Raw genomic sequence first — 22,147 nt, forward strand, 5'->3', positions numbered from 1 at the left:
CAGTCTAAATTGATTAGTGATACAATTCATGTCAGGTGGTTTTTTAACATGTGCGTTCGCAAATCTCAATAACGGAAACCTCGGCGTCAGACGTTGCAGTCTCAACGTAGGCCGCGCAGCGTCGGCCCAGCAGCTAATGCTGAGGCGTGGCCAATGGGCGCGCGAAAATGGTGAAGTTTCTGAAAGAGGTACCCCTGTACGCTTCAGGACATCAAATGTTACATTTAGAAGGCAGTCTGGGCGCCTATTTCATGTATTCGACTTTTAGACCGATGGTAAGAACATGTAAGCCATTAAAGCGCCGCGAAGTTGTGCTGGCATCTGATAGTGGAACTGGAAGAGTAAAGGTAGAATATCTGTTGCTCATGTTTCTGTCACCATTTATCCGCCCAGAAGGCAGATTAAGACGGTGCCCGTCATCTGGTGGCCCTTGCAGTGGTCGACGCTGTCCGGTTTCACGGAAGCTGCAACAAAGGCCATCTCTGCCCTTGCGCTCGAGGTTGCGGGCGGGCCTGTTTATGACTTTTGATGTAATTTTTTCACTAATCCATTCTGAAGGAAGTGACCGTTCCCAGGCAAGCATGGGATGACCTTGTTCGTTTTCTTTTAGATTCATTTCGTTCCACGCTAATCAGCGATAATGAGATCCCCATTTTACTCAACAATAATGAGACCCCTTATTTCCTTCCGGGCAAGGGGCTCCTTGAGTAGAACACCAGGGGAACATCACCGGTTCCGGTCAAGGGCTGAAGGGCCACTCCGTCCCATCGCGAAGTGTTTTCTGGTTGTCATTCTGGCCACACGGGGCGGAATCTCCTGGTCGATCCGAAGGTCATTAGAAGGATATATCATATCATATTGTCTCCTCCCTGACACGGAAGGCATTCTGACCCGCGCAGTTAGCCCCGGATCGGCATAGAAACCCTCATTGACGCAACACCATTCCTGATGGCTGCAGGTGGTCCGATAATTATCACGCAGACTACAGTTCCAAGTTGTTCTGTGTTCTTCAGAGATATTGAGGACTCTGGACGTAGATTGTAAATGAAATGGGGTCCCGAATTTGCATTAGCATGGCCAATCCATGTGCGTTTTAGAATGCTCAAGATTCAGTCAAAATTGATTACTGATAAAAAGCTATGTAACATGGTTTTGAACATGCGCGCTCGCAAGTCATAGCGACAACAGACTCGACGCCCGGCGTTGCAGTTTCCATAAGCCGCGCGGCATCGGCCCGTGGCTGTGACACTAAGCGATGGCCAATGAGCAGACGAAAAAGATGACGCATCTTGAGGAAGATGACTGGTGAACTAAGCAAATCAGCATGTATGTTAGATATGGTGCAAAAGTAATCTAAATGCAACCATTATCTGAAAAGTCGGGGGGGGGGGGGGGCAGTCAACACTGCCGGCTCCCCCACCTTGAAAAGAGGGCGGGCATGGCCCCCTGGTCCCCCTGTTCCTACCCCCAAGGCCCTGAGCCTAAATATCTGTTTTATGCAAAAGCTTACCGGTGTTCATTCAAGGTCAGGGACCTTGTTCGAATATAAGAAATGGATAAGAAGTATATTTGACTGTCAGAAGGTCATGGTCACCAAAATCCTACCAGATCGTTTCAACGTTTGCATTTGATAAGCGGCACGCATTACGCCAGGCGGTTTGTTCCTAGAAAAGTGTTGCTCCGGGTATTTTGGGCCAGTGACATTCTCCGACATTTAAGATGTGCATGGAAGATGCATGTTGTGGTCCATGTTATTCATAAATTTGAAACGAAAACTAGAAACAGCCTCATATAGCAAGCTCTCACATAGAACAGCAGATTGGTTTTGGGCTCGGTTTGGCCTTCATACCTCACCCGAGGTCAGTGAAATTTATTGTTATCCAAAATTGAATTGTTTTATTACCGAAAAAGCTATATCAGAGATACATGACCTCATCTAACACGACGTTGTCACATCAGATTGAATGATTCCTTAGAAACTACCTCCGCTAGCGGCCTCAGCCTGACTTTGGCCTGCCATAGGTCAGTGACCTTACAAGGTATATGTACTTGTTTATTCCAAAAGATCTGCTATTCAGTTGCGTACAGCTATGCAAACCTTTGCTTGGCGACGCCGTGCTGTTAGAAAATTATAATATAGCATCATTGGGGGTCCACATTACCCCCACCCGGGCGCGTGTTATCATCAATACAAAATGAAAGTGTAAACTTTTGTATAGCTTTATGCGCTAACGCTCGCCAGGGGGATGCATAAAATTCAGTCCAACAACGGCTTAGAGCTGTGTTATGGCAGTAAGTTCCTTGCCGACACCACTAAGGAGATTCAAACTCATACGCTGTCCGCTGAGAAAGTGTGAAAGCAGTCAGACCAGTCATCAACAGTCATATTATGCAAGGTGCCCAATCTGGTTGCTATCGTGGAATCCCTTGGTACTGGCATTTCACCCCGAAGTGACCTGCTCCGCTGGGCTGCAACGTTGTGGGGGCTGCGAGCGGGGCATCACGGTAGGCTCTCTCGGCTTCTGGGTAAGTCGCGCCTGCTTTCACTTTGATTGGATCTATTTTTCTTTCACGGATGCACGGCAGGTGCGAGTCCGTGCCGGGTGGCCCTCTCCAAAGTGTGCGCATTTTACGGCGCCTGAAGTATAGTCTGACGTCTCGTGTCCCGCTTCCGCGGACTTCCCACACATCCAATCGTTCTGACGGCTCGAAAAAAACGCCACAGCGACTGCCATTTGGAGCAGCTCATACGGTCTAGCATATAACAGCGTACCGTGCCTGGATAACAGCTCACCCCACCTGCGTGCGCTCAGGCACCAGACAGGCGAGGTGCTAGGCCGATGGCCTGATTGAACCTAGTTCTCCCCAGACTACACAAATTATTCGTTTTGCGTAGGTCACGCTTCCCCTTGGCATATCTTCCACAATTTCCTCACCACTCACATCACGCCAATCCCAGCAAAGTATCGTACTCTGGACGAAGCTTTTGCGCGCATGCGTTACGATTGATACACTGATCTTCCCCCGACCACGAGCTCTGGGCGAAAACTCAGTTTCTTAAAACTTTAAACTCTTAAAACTTACTTTAACTCTCCTTAAAACTCTTAAAACATTCTTAACTTTATCTCCATATCGAAACTCGCTGGCTGGTTTACCCTTACTCAACTTGGTTTGGGCCTGCTTGAGTTGGGCGAAGGAGGGAATGAATTCAGGCGAAGAGGAACGGGGTTCCAGTCGTTGCTGACCTTTACTGACCGCGGCTACCGATGTCTACTGTGCGACTTCTAGCTGTATTGGAATTCCGACACGGCAGAATCGGCGCGAGATCTGGCTCCGTTGGACATCTGGCGCAGAGGTGTACGGGACAGCACCCAGCTCCCTCAGGCATTTGGTACGGAGGTGTACGGTGCCACATCTAGCTCTCCCAGGCGTCTGGTACGGAGGTAAATCGTGCACCATTGAGTTCTCTCGGAACTCTGATACGGAGGCGCGCAGTGTAATACCTGGGTCTGCCAGACGTGTACCATGCGACATCCAACCCTGTTAATGTATGATGAGTTGTTCTATGAGGCAGCCAGTCCATTTGGACGCTACCCTTCGTTAGAACTATGCGAGCGTTGTTCCAGTGTCTTCCGCCTTCTACCAGCTTTACACCTTCTACTCTGTCTGTGTCTTTATACCTTCTACCAGCTGTCGTGTTTGGGTGGTCTAACACCCAACCGGTTAACGAGATTAAAACCCATTCACACGATTAGTGATCGTCTTTTAACTCGACGAAGCTACTAAGAAGTACAGGTAGCGCGCCGGCAACAACAAAGGCGGAGGGGGGGGGGGGGGACAAAACGCCAATCAAGCAGTCACATGCGCCCAAGAAAGAGCCAACGCCTTAACAGGGGCACCCACACAGGGAATCATCGCCTACAAACTGCAAAACACTGGCTGTCCGCCGGTAACCACACTACACGACTATTCAGTGACAGACTGAAAGAATGGTTGGACAGCTTAGGGCGAGTTAAGTGCAAGTCTTCAAGGTAGCGTTTAGACGCTACGTGCAAATATGCAAGGACGGTGCCGTAGACGCCTTCCAACATGTGTGAAACCCCATCCAAACAACCCCAGGTATCACCATGCCATAATGTACCTCTCGCACCCAAAGGATGGTCCGGTGAAGGACTGCCAAGCTAGATTGGCATTTTGCCGTCGTTTGTGGCGTGACGTGGTCAAGTTCCGGGGTAGTCAAACTTCGTGTCTCCTAAATGGTTATGCCGGTACGAACTTTATTTAGCACGTCGAATACAGCAAAAAGGTAGATGCGCAAAAAGCTTTCAACAATACACAGGCTTCCTCAGTGTGTTGGTTCAAACCTTACAAACCAGTTCAGTTCGCTTCCCAAATACCGATCCATTCACCAGTTGTCTCCAGACAGTCAAGACCAGACCATGGCATCTCGGATGAGCTGGGTGAACCGGGCGAGGGCGACGCGCCTCGGCAACACCCAGCACGTCACAGCTGTGGGGAATGTAGCGCGAAAGGTCTCAAAGTACGCTCGCCAACGATTATGCACAGACACTGGACGCAAACACTCAAGCTGTACCTTGAAACGAAGCCTCGGCCCGGAGGTTCGTAAAAACTCCGGTAGCGCCGTCTAACGCGCTTGCCGCGGCCTAGCTCACTGTCAGCAGGCGCGTACAGTGATCTGTCTCTCTGAAGCGGCGGCGAACTAAGAAACAGCAAGGGGCAGGACTCTCGAGACACGGTCCAAATGAGTCTGCCACGACACGAACGCACGCCGGGAAGAAACGCCGACATATGCAGATCTTACAGAGACTTCGAGAGCGAAGCGATACCAAGAGATCAGACCATTCAGATATTATGCTATGGTGCACACATGCCTACACAACAGCCGTCACGCGCGTTCTGGGAAGCTGTGCACACGAACAGTGAAAGCAGAGACAAATCTCTCAGACACTTCGATAGCGGCAAATTAACACGTTCGCCATAGCACTCAGCCTAGTACAGGACAACTGGGAACTCAAACCATTACAGGCTCTTCGGGGCGATGACAATAGCCCATCACGTGAATAAGACGCGTCCAACTCTCAAAAACCGCGTCGACAGGCAGTCCCGCAAACTTAAAACAACTATAACCAAATAGCGAGAATCAGTGGTATTTCGGGCGGGTCCGCAAAGCCCAAGACCAGCCCTGACCAGAGACACTCTGTCCCACAGTTGTGCATTTCACAACGGACCAGACTGCTTGTATACCTCGCCTTGCTGTTTGTGTGTCTACAGCTATTACGACACAAAACAGCCTCTACCAGACAGCTGTCGGCTGTAGCAGGCTCCCTTGAGTGGACATAACCTACAGTCCCCCTAGGAGGGACGCAATGAGTCCCTCTAGAAGTGACACCACGCAGAACGTCCCCAGACGGGAAAATTGCACGCGGACTCCACAGCAGGAACACTCCAGTTCCCCAGATTGGGACGCTGCTCACAAGCCCTCCAGTGGGAATACTATTGACAGGTTCTCCAAGCGGGGGGGGGGGGGGGGGGGGGGGCGGGGGCTCACAGACCCTCCGAGGTGGCAGCGAGCAGTGTCGCTCACAGTCCCTCTGGGGTGGCGGCTGGCTGCAGCAGATCCCTGGTGACCGCCTCCTGCTGCAGGTCCTGCAGACGGCGGCGCAGCTTGCACGCCTTGGCTTTCAGCTTCACATGCTCCTCGTGAATCTCGTGCGCCCTGTGGCACACCAGATGGGCCAGTGGAACATGTGGATCTCGTGCATCTCGGTGGACGAATACCTATACGTGTTCGCTCGGCTGAAACGGCGCTGGAACGCTAACACGCGCCCGGGTGGCCGGCTGGATACCCTGCGCTCGGGTGTGGGGAGGGGGGTCAATTTTACCCCACCTGAGATCTCAGACACTAAGCGAGCTAGACACCAAATTCACAGGCTGTGTTGACCTGTATGTGAATTCGCTTAGGTCCACGTCTGAGCTTCCTAGGTCATGACCTTTGGGTCAAATAAGGTCAGACAAGGCATATTTCCAGAGTGGTCTCCAAAGTGCCTCCAGAACCTAGATAACTGTTTTTTTTTTAGCAAAAAGGTCATATGCTCGTTTTAGGCCAGTGATCTTGTTTAACAGTTTGAAGGTCATGGTGACCAAAATACTAGAAGACTGCTCTGAGTTTTGCACTTGAATAAGCGACAAAGATTATGCGAGGCGGTATGTTCCCAAAAAGAAAATGTTGCCCTGGGTCATTTTAGGCCAATGACCAACTCTGACCTCTGAGAAGTCCATGGAAGACTTATAATGCGGTTCTTGTCATCAATAAATTCGAAATAAGCACTAGAAACTGTCCCATACAGCCAGCGCTAGAGTAATAAAACAGGTTGATTTTGACCTTGGTCTGACCTTCACACCTGACTTCAGTCAATGCCATTTGCTCATTCAATTGTTTTGCTGCCTAAGAAAGCATCTCAGAGATGCATGACTTCGTCTAACACTCCGTTGTTGCATCAGATAGAACGGCTCCCCTGGATATTAACTTCGCTGAAACCATAGCCTGACTTTGACCTGCCATAGGTCAGCGACCTTACAAGGTACATCTAAATTTTGAAGGCCAGACAATCCGCTATTCAATTTTGTACAGCTATGCAAAATTTGGCGCGGCTAAGCCGTGCCGTTCGGAAATCATTCTGAAAACCTTCGAGGGGGAGGCAATTTGACCCCCACCCGAGCGCCTGTTAACCGAGATCGAACCAGTCGGCCATACCGAGTGCAAAATGTTCATAAAAAAGAAGCTTTGGAGATAAATTGACGCACGCATTTCTGGTCGCAGGAATGTCCTAATATTTCAATGAAACCTAGGAATGAACGAATCGTAATAAATATGACATCAAACATGGTCATTGGAACGGAAAGTTCCCAACTGAGATTCGAAGAAGGGAGTGCAGTTATTACGAAATGGTAGATCGCAGCACAAACATATTATATTCAAATCAGTCAATGTAATGTATGCACTGCAAAACAACGCAGTATGATGACCAATTTGCAAGGCTGGTCTGTCAGACAGCTGATTCTAACATTCGTCCAAGAGACCTCAAAGCAACTACAACGAACAACTCGCACGCCTGCAGTGCGTCGCTCTGGCTAGACGTGGGGTATCTCCAGGTCGCCCGTCGCGCCTCGCTGGCGAGCCCTCTACCGTGACCCCGGGCTCACTCACCCGTCCGGCGAGCCCTCCGCCGCGACCCCGGGCCCACTCACCCGTCCGGCGAGTCCCCCGCCGCGACCCCGGCCCTCCCGACAAGCCCTCCGCCGCGACCCCGGCCCTCCCGACAAGCTCTCCGCCGCGACCCCGGGCCCACTCACCCGTCCGGCGAGTCCCCCGCCGCGACCCCGGCCCTCCCGACAAGCCCTCCGCCGCGACCCCGGCCCTCCCGACAAGCTCTCCGCCGCGACCCCGGGCCCGCTCACCCGTCCGGCGAGCCCTCCGCCGCGACCCCGGCCGTCCCGACCCCGAACCGGCTCGTCAAGGTGTCTTACCTGTTGAGCGCGTTGTTTTGGCTGGTAAGATCGACCGACCAGCGCAGGTACATGCCCGGCCACAAGGTGAGGCTCATGGGCGCCACGCTGGGCCAGATGACCTGCTTGTTGGGCTCGTACAGCGGGTTGAGGTAGAGGGGCAGCACTTCTGGACGGTTCACGTACGACCACAGGCTGCACGTGCGCTCACGCAACTGCACCCGCTCACGCTCACACACGTTGTCGCCGAGGAAGGTGCCTGCGGGAAAGGGTGGGGCTCGTCATGACTGGCACGGACGTACCGGCGCGGCCCGGCTGACACGGACACACTGACGCCACCCGGCTGGCGACGCACTGGGCCGCGAAGTCGGGGATGAGTGACAGACAGGCCGTAAAACAACCGGCAAAGCCCAGAACCACCACGGGTGGTGCTGGCCCCAGTAATGAGACTTTCCCAAATGCTTTTTCTAGAGGACGATGAAGACTTTGTACCATTGATAACACAGCAGTAATAGCCTTATTGCGAGAAATACCAGGGGGATGGAGATATACCAACCCATCTATATCTCCATTCTCCTGGCTTTTCTCCCCGGAATAAGGCTATTACTACTGTCTAATCTATGTGAATAATGTTCCTCGCAAATGCACCGAACAACTTAGGTAACACTTTGTAACCACAAATGTTTTTTTATGAAACCTGGCATGACACGCTACGTTGCGTAAACATGTGATTTAGCCTCAATCATTTCATCGCGGTAAATAAGGATGATTGAATCACCGACCTATGCAAAACTACAGCCACTGCCGCAGCCGTTGCGCGACTTCCCCACGCAGTCCGGAGCCAGCCTCACCGTATTGGGAAGCGTACGAGTGCTGGAAGAGGTCGAGCAAGAACGTGTCGTTGAACTCGAAGGACGTGACGAACTGGTGCGTGACCTGCCAGACGCAGTCGAGGAACAGCAGGAAGGAGGGGGCCATGCCGTGGCCGCGGTCGCGCGTGAGCGGCGGCGCATAGACGGAGTGCCGGTGGCGCGTGGTGAACGGGTGCCCGGCCTGCAGCCACTCCCGCTCCACCAGCGCCTCGAACCTGTCGCACGGCACGCCACGTCACGCCACGTCACGTCACGTCACAGAGGCCACCGGGCCTGGTTACTTCACCACCACCAAGGGTGGCGTCGCGTACCGGCCGTAGTTTCACAGGACGCTCGCGCGTAGCTTAACGCAATGAGCGTGGTAGAGCGGAGGCAGAAGGAGCGTAAGATACACGGCCGGTTCATGCCGACGCTATGAATGAGAGCCATGTGCGATGTCACTCGGTGACATACCATCAGCTGCCACATGGCTGGGTACAGTCCACAAATGTGGAGGTGCGCAGTCGAGAGCGGTCCCACACGGCTTGCTAGCTGACACATGGCTGGGTACGGTCCACAAAGGTGGCGGTGCGCCACCGAGAGCGGTCTCCGATGAGGCTCGCCACCGAGAGCAGTCTCCGATGCGGCTCGCTGGTTGACTCACCCTCGGATGGTCCTGCAGTCTGGGCTCAATATAAGCTGTGCCAGCGAGCTGACTTGCAGTGTTGAGTCCATGCCGTCGGCGCCGTGCACCAATACCGATGTCACCTCCTGCAGCAGAGTCACACAGGACCACGAATGAGGCGGCGCCCAGGGGACGCGGCGTGCCAGTGATCCAGAGCTGCTGGATTTCGCGGCACATTCGTTGGTTTTGAGACGGCTACGGAAACATCAGTTCAGCTAGAATAGATACAATGCCTATGATGTTTCGAATTCAGAATACATTTTATAACTCAAGCTAAGAAATCTTGACCAGCAAAGATGACGAGGGATGAACCACAGAGTTGATCACGCAGCCTCTCGCACTCTCTGAAATTCCCCTCCGGGTGTGAAGCTGCGCTGGGCCATCTGGGCTCGCCGGCCAACAGGCCGTTTTGAAAGCAGAAAATCGGCGTCGTGACTCCCTGTACAATCTCCTCCGCACACCAGGCGTCTAGCTCCAAGGCGACGTCTCAGCTATCGCCCCGCTCCCCGCCCCGGCCAGCACACGGCCTTTGTAAGTGCCAGAGAGGATGCCCAGGAATGAATCACTGAGTTGGCTCGTAGCCTTCCGCCCGCTATCAAGCTTTCCTACGAGTACGAAGTCTGCACTGGGTCCGCCAACAGGTCATTTCGAAGACCTCCAATCGACATGTGCCGCTCCCCGCCCGCTCCCTCCCCGGGCCTGTACACAACCCTTGGTGCAAGACACCAGCGTCTCCCCTGTCGTCTCGACTGTCACGTCGCTCCCTCCCCGGGCCTGTACACAACCCTTGGTGCAGGACACCCGCGCCTCCCCCGTCGTCTCGACTGTCATGTCGCTCCCTTCCCATCCCCGCCCTGCACACGACACCCACATCACGACCCGACGCCGGGCTCCCGCTCCCACCCTACTCACCTGGTCCAGACACTGGGCCACGAGGCAGGCGCAATTGAGTGTGTCCTTCACGTGCGACATCCAGTTGGAGGAGACGAGTCGGCCCAGCCAGCGGTCGACTGTCTGGTTCTGATCGTTCAGCCCCTCCACCAGACGCTGCAGCGAGTCGAGCTGCGCCGCGTGACGGTCGATCGGCTTGTGCACGCGCCGCCACTGCGGATAGTGGCTCTCCGGCTCGAACCCGCCGCCGCGGTTCTGCCCGCAGATGCCAATGTCAGATGGGGGCGGGGGGTGACTCACTCGCTCGGTCATCCTAGACCCAGGTCCTTTGCGCCGACGATTTCTGAATACGAAGTAGGAAAGCAACGCAAGGACAGAGTTGTGTCGAGGCTTTAACCGTAATCCCAGACGAGTGACCGGTACGCATATTGTTCCTGGAAATAATAGGACCACATCGATCCTGGAAATCTGGAATTGCACGATTGCTGTACACAGCCCCCCCCCCCCCCCCCCTCCCTTTGATACAACGATTTGACGTCAGGTTTATTTCTTTAGTATCTTTTGAAATGCTAATGCTCCTTGTGAAACACCATATTGTGGTCGACTTCGGTTCTCGGCAGCGTGTTCTTCAAGCAGCAGCCTCCCGGCCATGCTGTGCTGGACACGCTGTGTGGCGCACCCCCAGTGTCGGGTCCGACCCACCTTGGCAGTAAGGGCCAAGTTCTGGGTGCGCGTGTCGATGATGTAGCCCTTCTGGCCGCCGCTGCCGAGCGCTGCGTTGATGAGCTTCTCGTCCTCGCGGCAGCGTCGCTGGTTGCCCGTCATAGGCTGGGAGCTCCGGAGCAGGACCGACTGCCGGCCGGTCGGAGAGAATCAGCGGGCCAAAGAACACAGGTGACGTCCCACGACCGGTCGAGGGGGTCAGGTCAGGTCAGGTCAGACACAAGAGACCACAGATGTCACACGACCGGCCGAGAGGGTCAGGCCAGGTCAGGTCGGACACAGGAGACCGCAGATGACGTCACATAACCAGGCGAGAGGGTCAGGTCAGCTCAGGTCAGACACAGGAGACCGCAGATGACGTCACATAACCAGCTGAGAGGGTCAGGTCAGCTCAGGTCAGAAACAGGAGACCACAGGTGACGTCACACGACCAGCCCAGTCAGGTCTGCTCAGGTCACAGACAGTACAGCACGCGTCGCATGCGCCGCCGCCAGAATGTTCCGACTGACTCTCGCGTCTCCGCTATTGCCTCAGCCCGCGCTGGTACAAGCCGTTACAGAGCGGCCGAGCCTGCTCATCGCCAGAAGCTCGCCGGTAGAGGTCAGAGGTCACGTACGCCTTTGTGGTGCCGGTAGCTGAGCACAGGGAAGCGTCCACCGTGCCTGAAGAGCGCCACACGCACGAGCTCGTCGTCCGTCACCGAGCTGGGCACCACCACGCGGCGCGGGTAGCTCTCACATACCTGACGACCACGCACACACCATGTCAGCGGCAGCAGCAGTGAAAGCGGGGCAGGGGTGTGCACGGTTACATCTCGATGTTCAGTCCAACGCTTTAAACCGCTCATGACACGTCTCCTTTTCGCCCCTTTAATTCATGTACTCAAGCCCACCACGCTGCATAAATTGATCACAGAGTGGCTAACAGAGCAGCATAGAGAGGAGGCGACCAAGAGCGGCGTCGAATCACGGCGGGGATGATGTCAGAAAGCAGCGAGGATGGTGTTGGACCGCAGCGGGGATGGCGTCGGACCGCGACCAGGGGCGGCGTCGAATCACGGCGGGGATGGCGGTTGGATAGCGGAGGGGACGACGTCGGACCGTGACCAGAAACGGCGTCGAATCACGGCGGGGATGGTGTCAGGCCGCGGCGGGGATAACGTCAGATCACGGTAGGGGTGGCGTCAGATCGCGGCGGGGATAACGTCAGATTACGGTAGGGGTGGCGTCAGATCGCGGCGGGGATGACGTCAGATCACGATAGGGGTGGCGTCAGATCGCGGCGGGGATGGCGACCGGCTGACCTTGAAGTCGTCGTTGACGTGGCTGATGCGCCAGTCCTCGCTAGACATGATCAGCTTGGAGAACTCGTGTTCCGTGGAAAACTCTGACCAGCCGTCCTCCACGCTTGGGGATGACCGGAAGAAGAACGGGTACGCCAGACGGATGTCGTCTGGAAACAACAGCGACACGGCGGAGAACGTCAGGGCATGGCAGCACGGCGGGGGTCTCGATGCGGCCGACCGTGTACCGAACGAAGACTGTCAGTCTCACACCAAAACTGGGCTGACAAGCAACTGAAGCGCACCTCAAAACCGTGATAGCGTCCAGCCGTGGCTCACATGGAAGAAAGGTTTGCGACAGGCATACCACTAACCAATGTTGGAGAGGGCCTCAAGGGTGTGGGAAATGTTGTTGAACTCCTCCACGCCATGAATGTCCAGCACCAGGATGCGCATGTCCTTGCACTTGACGGACAGCGAGCCGCCCATCATGCCGTTTGGCCGCCGATCCAGACCGTCAATCAGCCGGTGCAGCACCTGCACGCACGGCCACACGCTCTACCCACTGCCCAGTGGTGATTTGCCACTGCCCATGCAGATTGAACAAGACATGACATGATTTTGCAAAACGCTATTTTTTATGATGCAATTTTGTGGCGTCTGTTCGTAGAAATTGTGTGTGCTGGTTGTAGTAAGTTCGTTCTTATGGAAGATAGAGACAATGGTTAAATGCTAGAACAATTATCAAATTGCGCTGAAAGACGTAGGGTAAGCCTTAACATGAGGTTTCTACCTATTGTTACAGGCTAAAAATGTCACACTAGACAACCCAACACACACCCGTGTACCCTGGAATACCAGCCGTAAGAGACAAAAAGACATGACAGCAACTGAGGACATTCTGAAGTTAATACTCTTTGGGGGACGTCTTCAGCTTTTGTACATACGAACTTGTGGTGAAACCACTCTCCAGTGTTTTACAATTGTTATATTTTAATCAATGGCGTCAAGGAATTGGCAGTCTTATTCCAGTGTTTCAAGCTCAACCAAGACAGATTATAAAATGGCTGAGCAGAGATCGTGAATGGATGAATGGATTGTGAATACCATGGTACCAGTCAGTGGGGCAAAGGTAACAAAGCTGGAGCCAACATCTGTCATGGTAGGTGAGGGGTAGCTCTTCCAGATTACCTGTGCGAGTACCTGCAGAGAGCCACCACACCCGGACACTTGCCTACTGCAGCATGGTCAGCAGGTCAACTCACCCAGACCTCATCCTCCTCACTCTGGCGTGAGGAGAAGATGAAGTGGTGGCCAGTGAGGCAGAGCGTACCATCCATTGGTGCACATAGTGGCTGGTGCAACACCACCCGGTCACACTTAGGCGTGCGGATGTAGTCAGCGAACTCCATGCCAAGGCGTGAGCCGCGCGAACGCACAGGGATGCGGCCACTCCACGATCTGCAGAGTACACCACAATTGGGGGTCAGGTGGACAATGCTATCCCAATCACCTACAGCACAGTATCCTCACTGCAAGTTTCAGCCCTGTCACTTATCATCAGCAGTAAGTACCATGGTCAGTATGAGCAATAGTTATATTATCAAAATGAGAACATATGCCAGCACCCCATCATAAAAGAGCAGGGCCATGCCCAGGAGGAGGGAGGGAGCGAGGGAGGAAAAATGGAGTGATCACTCCTGCTGGAGCGGGAGGAAGCCTTTTGGCCTACAAATGGCCTCAAAGCCAGGCAAACCTGTAAAGGTACAAAGCAAAGAACACAAAAATGGGATGGCTGCAAGGCTCTGAGAGTTCTTAGATATGTGGACATGTCCTACCAATAACTAAAAGTCAAATCTATTTCTTTATTTTTCCCATGCAGTACCAAAATGTGAACATTAATCAGTGATGGAAAGCAAGCAGGGCACATTTGGCAGATGACAGACAAGCCAAACAAATAAAATAATCAAATTTACCACAGAGTAAACCAGGGAAGATTTTCAGCCATGTCAGTCCCATGTCTCTAGTGCCTTGACAATGCTGAACACAACTTCACAAAAACTCCTTTTCTGAGCTGCACCTTGGCCAATAAAAAACAAGGGTGTTTTAAGGGGTAGAGGCATTTAGGAAGTGGTTACCAAGATGATCCTGGAGTACCCATGCTGCACAAAATACTCATTACATAAAACATATCTGATTTAACAGCAATAACATTGCAGTAAATTTAGCACACATGCACTGTAAATCCAAGCCTCAGTTTTAGCAAACTACCACTACCCCATCACAAAGAGGCCCAATATTTCAAGATATCATGGTGCTGTGAAAGCACTTCTGGGTAGATACTTCTAAAACATCTTTTTGGTAAACAAATTACATGAAATTTCTGTGAAATTTGGCCTGAACTGAGTTATGTACATGCAAGCACAACATTCATCATACACATTAACCCATCATGTGTACAGTGTTGGTGACAAGTGCATGGAAGAGATATATTTTCAGACTAATATAAGATTATACAGATTGTCAAACTGAAGGCTGTAACAGGATGGACATATTTCAACATTTTTGCTGATGGAAGTTGATTTCCATCCATTCAGGTCAAAGAATGCAACATATAGGTTGCTTCTTCAATGTGGGTGCCTTTCTGGGAATTTTGTTCCCAAGCCAGCTCTGACCGTCTCAAAAGGGCGTTCTGGATCTGGCCTCACCCAAGGCGATACACACCCTCTGGCCCAAAACCAGGTCCTTTCAGAAAAAGATACCCCTAGTCCTCAAGTACTACTCATTCTTTTTAGGCCAAAAAGTCACCACCCTAAGCATTCTACAAAATACGCGATTTCAAAAGACATAAGTTCCATAACATATGACAGGCACGTCAATAATTTAGCATCAAATACGTAACGTACATGGGTTCGCGGTTATTGTTGACGCTCGGTATGCGCCTCCTCGTGAACCATATTACCGGTCCAAAAATGGCGTGTCAGAGACACCCAAATACCGAAACGGCGGTGCAACGCGCCGATCTTCATTGGTTTGGGGCAGCTGTCCGGTGCATGATGGCCTGAAAATATATCACGGGCGTGGTGCAAGCAGTCAAAAACTACTACCTTGCCACACTACGGGTTGATTACGGACTACTCGTAGGCACGGGGTTATCTGCAGGTTCTATCAGTCAAACAGATCCGTAAAACTATCGCCGGCTCTCAAAATGGAAACGGCTTAACATGGTGCGTTAAGGGTGCAAAGCGAGTTGAGAGAAAGACAAAGCAGCGAAAAATGACTGAACCTAGCCCGAAAAACTCCGACAAACGGGTTTCTCTCCGGATTGGGGCCCCTCTCTTCTCGAAGTTGTGGGGGCTGGAAGCCCAAACTAGTGTGGGGTTTGGGGGATACATGGTGACTCGCGAAATAATGTTTAGGAAGTCCCTCAAAGCATAGTCGCATTGTTCAGACATTAGACTGGGGCGCATCTTTTTACAATTTGAGGCTGCCCTCTGCATATATTTGCAGTCACAGCACCACGGAAAATGAGTTATCTCTTTACTCTTCCAGTTCTACCACCAGGTTTCAGCATCACCCTGGGGTGCTGCAAAGGGGGGTCTGTTCTCATCATTTATCTGAAAATCGCACAAGTGATATATAATATGTGCACACGGACTAGTCATATAGCTCTGGCTACACCCGTGCATTGTAACTAAGTCAGAATATTTATCTGAGATGAAATGCCACATTGCCAACTGCCCCACAACTTCGAGGGGAGAGGAGCTTAAAGCCGGACAGGAACCCGATCGTTGGTTTTTCGGGCCTGAGTCGTTTTCGCTTTTCAGCACATTCTCTTAACTTATTTTGAAAAACGATTCCCTGCGCACTGTCATTTCCCAGTCTGAAAGATAGCGATGATTTTACAGATCCATTTGGCCAGTAGACCTGCTGCTGGTAGCTTTGTCCCTGCGCTTATTCTGTAATCCACCTGTAGGGTGGCAGGCAGTAGTTTTAGATTGATTGCACCACGCCCGCGGTGTATTATCGGGCGGCCATGCTCAAATGCACCGGTGTTTCAATATACGCACCACGCTGGGGCGCTCATTGCTTGCGCACGCGTGGTTCGTGCGCCTACGCGATATTCCGGGTGGTCGTCAGATAATTTGCCAGTCGTGTTCTAGTATGTCTGTCTATTACTCTGGAACTAAGCGATTTGCCAGTGGAGTAATCAGTGCCATCATAAAACAGCTCAAGTTGGTCTCGTTAAAGCCGGCAAAACGCGTTGTTTTCCGCGTCGACCCTTTCACGGAACAATCTCGCACCATCAGGTAAGTGATACCTGTCCCTGACATGGCCTGATACCAGGGTGGGTAAGGCGGCATGATTGAAGCCAGCACTTCAAATGCACGATTACCAAATCTGGTTGTACTAGGCAGTTGTATTACCTGTATTTTGGCGATGTGGTGGCACTGGTGCAGGTCTCCTATGGTGGGCACAAGTGTGTTAGGAAGAACGATTCTCCAAAAACTCCACCGTTAGGTTATTGCAATGTGTCCAGTGCGACAAGAAGTAAGGATGCACAGGCATTACTATAGGAGCATATAGAACCATATGCAGCAGGGGAGATAATTCACAAGAAAAGATAGTAAAACCTGGTGGATTAAGTTTACAAATTTGCCATATCCTGGACTGCATAAGACGTGTTATGCTAAGCATTTCTGGAATAGCGGTAGTATCTGCCAATGTTTTTAATGCATGTACAGTCATAGCCAGAGTTTTGTGCATGATCAGTGAAGTTGCTAAGGTAATTGCAGGTAAAAATGCTGTAAAGGATTTTTCACAGCTAAAATAATGTCAGTTAAGCACAAGTTGTCCTGGCCTGACTTCAGCACATGTGATCACAAGTTTGACATGATGTTTGCAGTGCTCAGAGAGAATGGGGGGTCACATGCATAACAAAGTTCAGAGTTCAGGGGGGTCACATGCTCAGAGAGAATGGGGGTCACATGCATAATGAAGTGCTGATGAGTAACTGGGATGAAGGTACTGCCTTCTGAATATTATGAATATTAATATCGCTGCTAATAGTAGCTCTGGTAATATCTTTGAATTAAATAATCATCCAGTATGGGACACTATGGGCTGTGTACAACAGCTGTGCATTGAAGTGCATCAAATGTGATTTGAAAACCTGGTGATGCAAATCAATTTCATTTTGTTTTAGCTGGCATTAAAACTTGTGCTTGTAGAATATGCATGAGGAGAAAATGCACTGAACTGGCAGAACTTAACTTCAATGTGAATGTTTGTAATATGCTATTTCTGTCAGCAAAGACTGCATGCCAGTAATGAAAAGCACAGCTCAAAGAAATAGAGAAAAGATATAAGCAGCTTGCATGATTAACTCACCTGTCAGGGTGTGTAGACTCATCTGGTATGCAAGAAACAATGTGGTCAGAAGACGAAAGGAACCTGCACTCACAAGGGTCGAGCCAAGGCAACCAGAGATGGCTGGTTAGCATGATGACATTCAGCTTTTAAACAATGGGTATCTGAAACATGCAGGAAAATAGAAAGACAATGATAATTGGCCAACATGTGGACTCTAAGCATTAAGCACCTATGACAGTAGCCTCAGCTAGAATGCTAGGGCTCATCCAGGGAGGATGTTTATGTTTTGGATGAGGAGGAGGAGGAGGAGGTTTACAAATCTCTTCCTAAAGCATTAGTGAGGGTGGCCTTGAACCAACTAGGGTTTTCCTCAGACTGATAAGGGAGGCAGTTCAAGGGCAGTCAATAGCAAATACTGAAGTACCTTTTATGCGCATCTTTTTGTGTGCCAATGTGAGGACCTTGAGTCTTTTACTGTGGAACGAAGGTGGGCAGATAAATGGGAGCAATAGAGCATATGATAGAAGTTGCCGGCACTGGATCATGCGAGCACTGAATATTCCGCCCTGAACTGAGTGTTATTGACACATCACTCCATAGTCAAAGTCAGACTGTTTGGCAGTTGTCTGGTCTGACAATATTGTATTCAAGGGTATACAAGTCTCCCATATAGCCATTGTATTACATGCTGTGTGGGGTAGACTGGGCTGGGCTGGGCTGGTTCATTGTGTTACATGCTCCTGCCTGTCCTTGTTAGGCTGGATCCCATATGTCAATGCCAGGTTCAGTTCCTTCAAGCTCGAACCTGCCTGTCCACACCAGGCTAGGTTCTGCAGTCTACACCAAGTGGGATTGCGCCTGGTCTCATCTAGTCTGGTTTCACCTCGTATTTTAGTAGGCATTGAACTGCAAACTTGTTTTCATGAAGACCCAATGACATCACAGAATACCACATGACTGCGGCGCGACACCGGTCTGCAGAAGTCTGTGGGCCTTGATGTGCCACCGTAGTCGCCGTCTGCCCAGATACTACTGATCTGAGCTTAATATGTCGGATATATGCATGCTTACCCAAGTGCAACTACTGACAAAAATGGGGCACATTTCAGTCGGCTTGGGCCAAGGGGTCTTGCGTTAAGCTACCGAGTGGAAAATCGATCAATTTGCGTTTGTTATGTCAAGACCCTGATTTAAAGTGCACGTCCATAAAAGCTTTAGTCATCAGCTTATTTAATGATACGGTTCCAAATTATACGAACTCGTTCTGTTCTCGGCCAATTTTATCAACCACCAGAACCACAGAAAACTGCTCCTGCTTTAGGCATGGCTTGGTTCAACGCCGGAAAACAGTAAGCAATTAACATACTTTGTGGCCTCGACCATCCGACCACGAATCTTGGCTCCTGGCCAATACTTTGATTCCCACGGAAATCGGCGTCATTGATTTTGGCGCAAAATTAACTTTTCTGTTGGATATGCTGTGGAACCTGCAATGACTGTGATGTCCCATTAAGTATTGTTTGCTCTGCTGTGATCATGAGTGAATAAGGTTTCCAGTTTGCCGCTTCCATGAAGTCGGAGACCATGTTGGGTGAAATGTTGGGTGAAATATTAAGTATTGAGTGAGATAGGGTCGAGATGTTCTCAGGTATGACATGCCAGTCTAATTTTTGTGCTGACTAACTGGAATATGCGGATGAGTTAACCCTAGTCAGCTACATGTAGGAAGCTAAACTACCAGCAAGGGGCACGATAATTATGTGCAAATTGCGGGGAAAACTAAAATGCCAAAATGGGCCCCACAATTAAATAATAGTACCCTTAAAAGCCGGAATGGATCCTTTTAAGTTAATAATGGGTCTTTCATAGGTCAGTATGGTCCCCAGCGAGCCAGGCTGGGCCTTCTGCAAGTCAGCATAGGCGCTCCATAGGCAAAAGTGGACTTTCAAATAAGCGGTGGGAAGTGCGTTGCACTGGTTCTCGTGCGTCAAGCTCAGAAACAAAAGGATTTGAGGTCTGAAATGGGATGTCCCATCTTTTTGTGCTCTTCCCGTATTGTAACATCAGGCGCGTACGATTTGATCAGCAATACCAGTTTTCTCAAAATTGTTCGGAATAGCTCAGAATTTTGGTTGGAAGTTGCTGACCATGCTGGAAGAATCTCATTCGTCGCCCCGCTCACCACTACCAAAATAGTATGTTTCATTCGCTGTGCTTCTCCCAACGTGGTTTGTATTGTTTGCATTGTTTGTATTGTTTGTATTGTATTATTGTTCATGGGGTTTGTATTGTTTGCAGCACACTAATGTCTAGAACCTTTGTATGATAAATGATACGAAAGGTTGAAACATTGTGTTTACACAAAAAAACATATGCGAACATGAAGCTACTACTCGGTGCTATCATCAAAACGTCATGCTGTGGCCTTGATTTCTCCCGTATGATGTCCACTACAGTGGCTCTTTTCGAGGCGCGCTTTGGCTTTGGCAATAGAATTATAACATGATCCACGTGGCGCACTGGTTCAAACATCAACCAGTGCGCTTCTCGTTAACAAGTACTCGTCTGGGTGCAAAATAACCATTCTAGTCGCCGCGCCCTAAAACGACGATGTTTTTAGGAGCTGCCATGGCGACGGCGGTCGCGACTGCAGAGAAGAAGCGTAGCGCTGCTGCAAAGCGTTGGCAGCGTAATGTCTGCTAGAAAATGATTAAGATGTATAGCTGTTTATATGTTAATGATGCTGTAATGGCACTACCCAGTGCTAGGATGAGATGCATGTAGTCCTGAGGTCTCACTAGAGTTTGTTTCCGAAATATACCCCAAAGTTGGACATTCTTTTAAAAGGGGCATGGCTGTAAACCGCAGGTAATGACCTAGAAAATAGCTATCGCAGCTCAAAATTCCATACATATGTGCAGCTAGTCCCTTTAATCCACCCAAAAAGTTGTTTCACGAAAAGTTTTCCGTTTACACTCATTTTGATATAACTTGGTATATATATATATATATATATATATATATATATATATATATATATATATATATATATATTATATATATATATAGATATAGATTAGATATAGATTAGATATAGATAGATAGATAGATAGATATATAGATAAGGTAGATAAGATAGATTATATATATATATATATATATATATATATATATATATATATAAGTAGGGTGACGTCTTTCGGTGACGGATTAGAACGTCTTTCAATTTTATATTCGTAGGTGCCAGCTGCAGTTCACGTCTAAAGTTGAGTTTTTATTTTCACAAACACGAAGTTTCGGAGTAGTTGCCACATCAGGACCTTACACTTTTTACTTACTCTATCTACTTGTCTACTGTCTGCTCTGTCTACTTAGTCTTACTCTGAAGCCGGTGTTCAAAAATCTGTCTCTTCGATTCTGTGCTCAAAGTAAAAAAAAAACAACTAAGAAATCGCTCAGTATTCCCATTACGCCTGTCCGTTCCATTCTGACCCGCGGGCCATGAGCCACAAGTAGGGCAGGACGAGTCACGTGTTTTCGTGTGTCCATCTATGCCCGACAGATCCCCGTCCACTCCCCCCCCCCCCCCCCTTCTCTGGGGCGGTGTTTATGAACGGTGGGCGGCTGGTAAGGCCGACAACGACCGGCACACCGGGAGGGGAACTTGAGACCACGCCTCTGTACCGGCCGAGCACGCGCGGCACGTGTGCCCCGCCGTTGAGAGCCGATTATAGAGACTTTCACCGGGCCCAGGGGGTCTTCTGACCGGCGATGACGGGGCAGAAGCGTCCATCACCGATGCAGTCATGGCTTGAGCCGCTTAAACTTCCGAAGGGCTGAGGTGGACGAGCCGTGCATTGCTGATAAGCTTCAACAGTTGGCCTGTGGCCAATGCGTTTAGAAGACCGCTGCAACTTGGCACGTTGAGCGTGGCGCGCATCCGAACAATGCGAACAGCACCTCGCTTCTCCCGGTGGCCGGTTGGTGAATGACCACAGCTGGTTGCTGCCAGTCTGCACCACTGCCACTGCTCCCTTAACCCAACGCAAGCGCCGATCGCGAACCCGGCGGCCGCCGATAAACGGAACCATGGCGCTAACGTTGTGTGGCGTCAAGCATAGCTCTAACGTCGCCGACTGTAAAAACCATGATTAGTCAGTGTCGTCAGGGAGCCTTGGGCGCTGTTGCACCGGGTGGCCTTACCTTGCCGTGACCTGGTGGGGCGTGGCTGGATAGCTCTTCCTGCGCTGCATGATGTGGCGTACGCGAACGGACTGGTCACGGCCCCCCTCCGATGGTGGCGCGATCCAACTGACGCCCCGGCGCGGCACCGGTCTGGGACGAGCGCGCGCAGGAGCGGCTAGAACAGCCGGGGTGGTCGTGGTCTGTGTCAAACCCGGGCCGCCGCGCCCCTTGGTTGGGTTTGCTCGACGCGTCAAAGTTGCCCGGTATCCCAGCCGGACGGTATTCTGTGGGGGGGGGGGGGGGGAGGGAACACTCCAGTCAAGTGGCCTGCGTATGCCTCTGATAATGCCCCGCGGCGTCATTGTTCACCCTCGGGAGAGGGGGGGGGGGGGGGAGCCGTTGGCGAACGTGCCGCGCAGCCTGGGATGGAAATTCTTGATCAGCTGTTCGCGCCATGCGTCGCGCGGATGGGGTCCCCGGCGGCGGTCTGTGAGCAATGATATCTCGCTGTGGCTTAGAGCCAAACTAAGCACATTCGAATCTGCGCATGTGTGTTCACGGCCCGGCCCTGGCCAAAGACCAAAGCAAACAAGCGTGGCGAAGGTCGTGGAGGGGGAGGGGGGCTGGAAC

At 51.1% G+C, this 22,147-nt stretch overlaps 1 protein-coding gene across 4 annotated transcripts; it reads right to left on the bottom strand.

Moving 5' to 3' along the window:
• Positions 1-4,070: 4,070 nt before the first annotated feature.
• On the bottom strand, positions 4,071-21,634 carry LOC119099965 (myotubularin-related protein 9). Of its 4 annotated transcripts, none has more exons than XM_037223072.1 (11): positions 21,536-21,634; positions 13,225-13,420; positions 12,334-12,496; positions 11,981-12,129; positions 11,294-11,419; positions 10,657-10,806; positions 9,976-10,209; positions 9,043-9,149; positions 8,379-8,614; positions 7,549-7,786; positions 4,071-5,737 (listed from the first exon to the last, which is right to left on the bottom strand). In XM_037223072.1, the coding sequence occupies exons 1-11, from the start codon at positions 21,583-21,585 to the stop codon at positions 5,602-5,604; spliced, it is 1,785 nt and encodes a 594-aa protein (XP_037078967.1). In that variant the 5' UTR covers positions 21,586-21,634; the 3' UTR covers positions 4,071-5,601. The 4 variants fall into 4 exon arrangements, with proteins under 4 accessions (XP_037078967.1, XP_037078970.1, XP_037078968.1 ...); XM_037223075.1 differs by lacking the exon at positions 21,536-21,634 and adding an exon at positions 15,067-15,085 and having other exon boundaries at positions 4,073-5,737; XM_037223073.1 differs by lacking the exon at positions 21,536-21,634 and adding an exon at positions 14,866-14,970 and having other exon boundaries at positions 4,073-5,737.
• Positions 21,635-22,147: the final 513 nt, after the last annotated feature.

The sequence above is a fragment of the Pollicipes pollicipes genome, unplaced genomic scaffold, assembly GCF_011947565.3.
Source record: "Pollicipes pollicipes isolate AB1234 unplaced genomic scaffold, Ppol_2.1 Scaffold_4881;HRSCAF=5763_pilon_pilon_pilon, whole genome shotgun sequence".
In the NCBI taxonomy this organism is placed as follows: domain Eukaryota; kingdom Metazoa; phylum Arthropoda; class Thecostraca; order Pollicipedomorpha; family Pollicipedidae; genus Pollicipes; species Pollicipes pollicipes.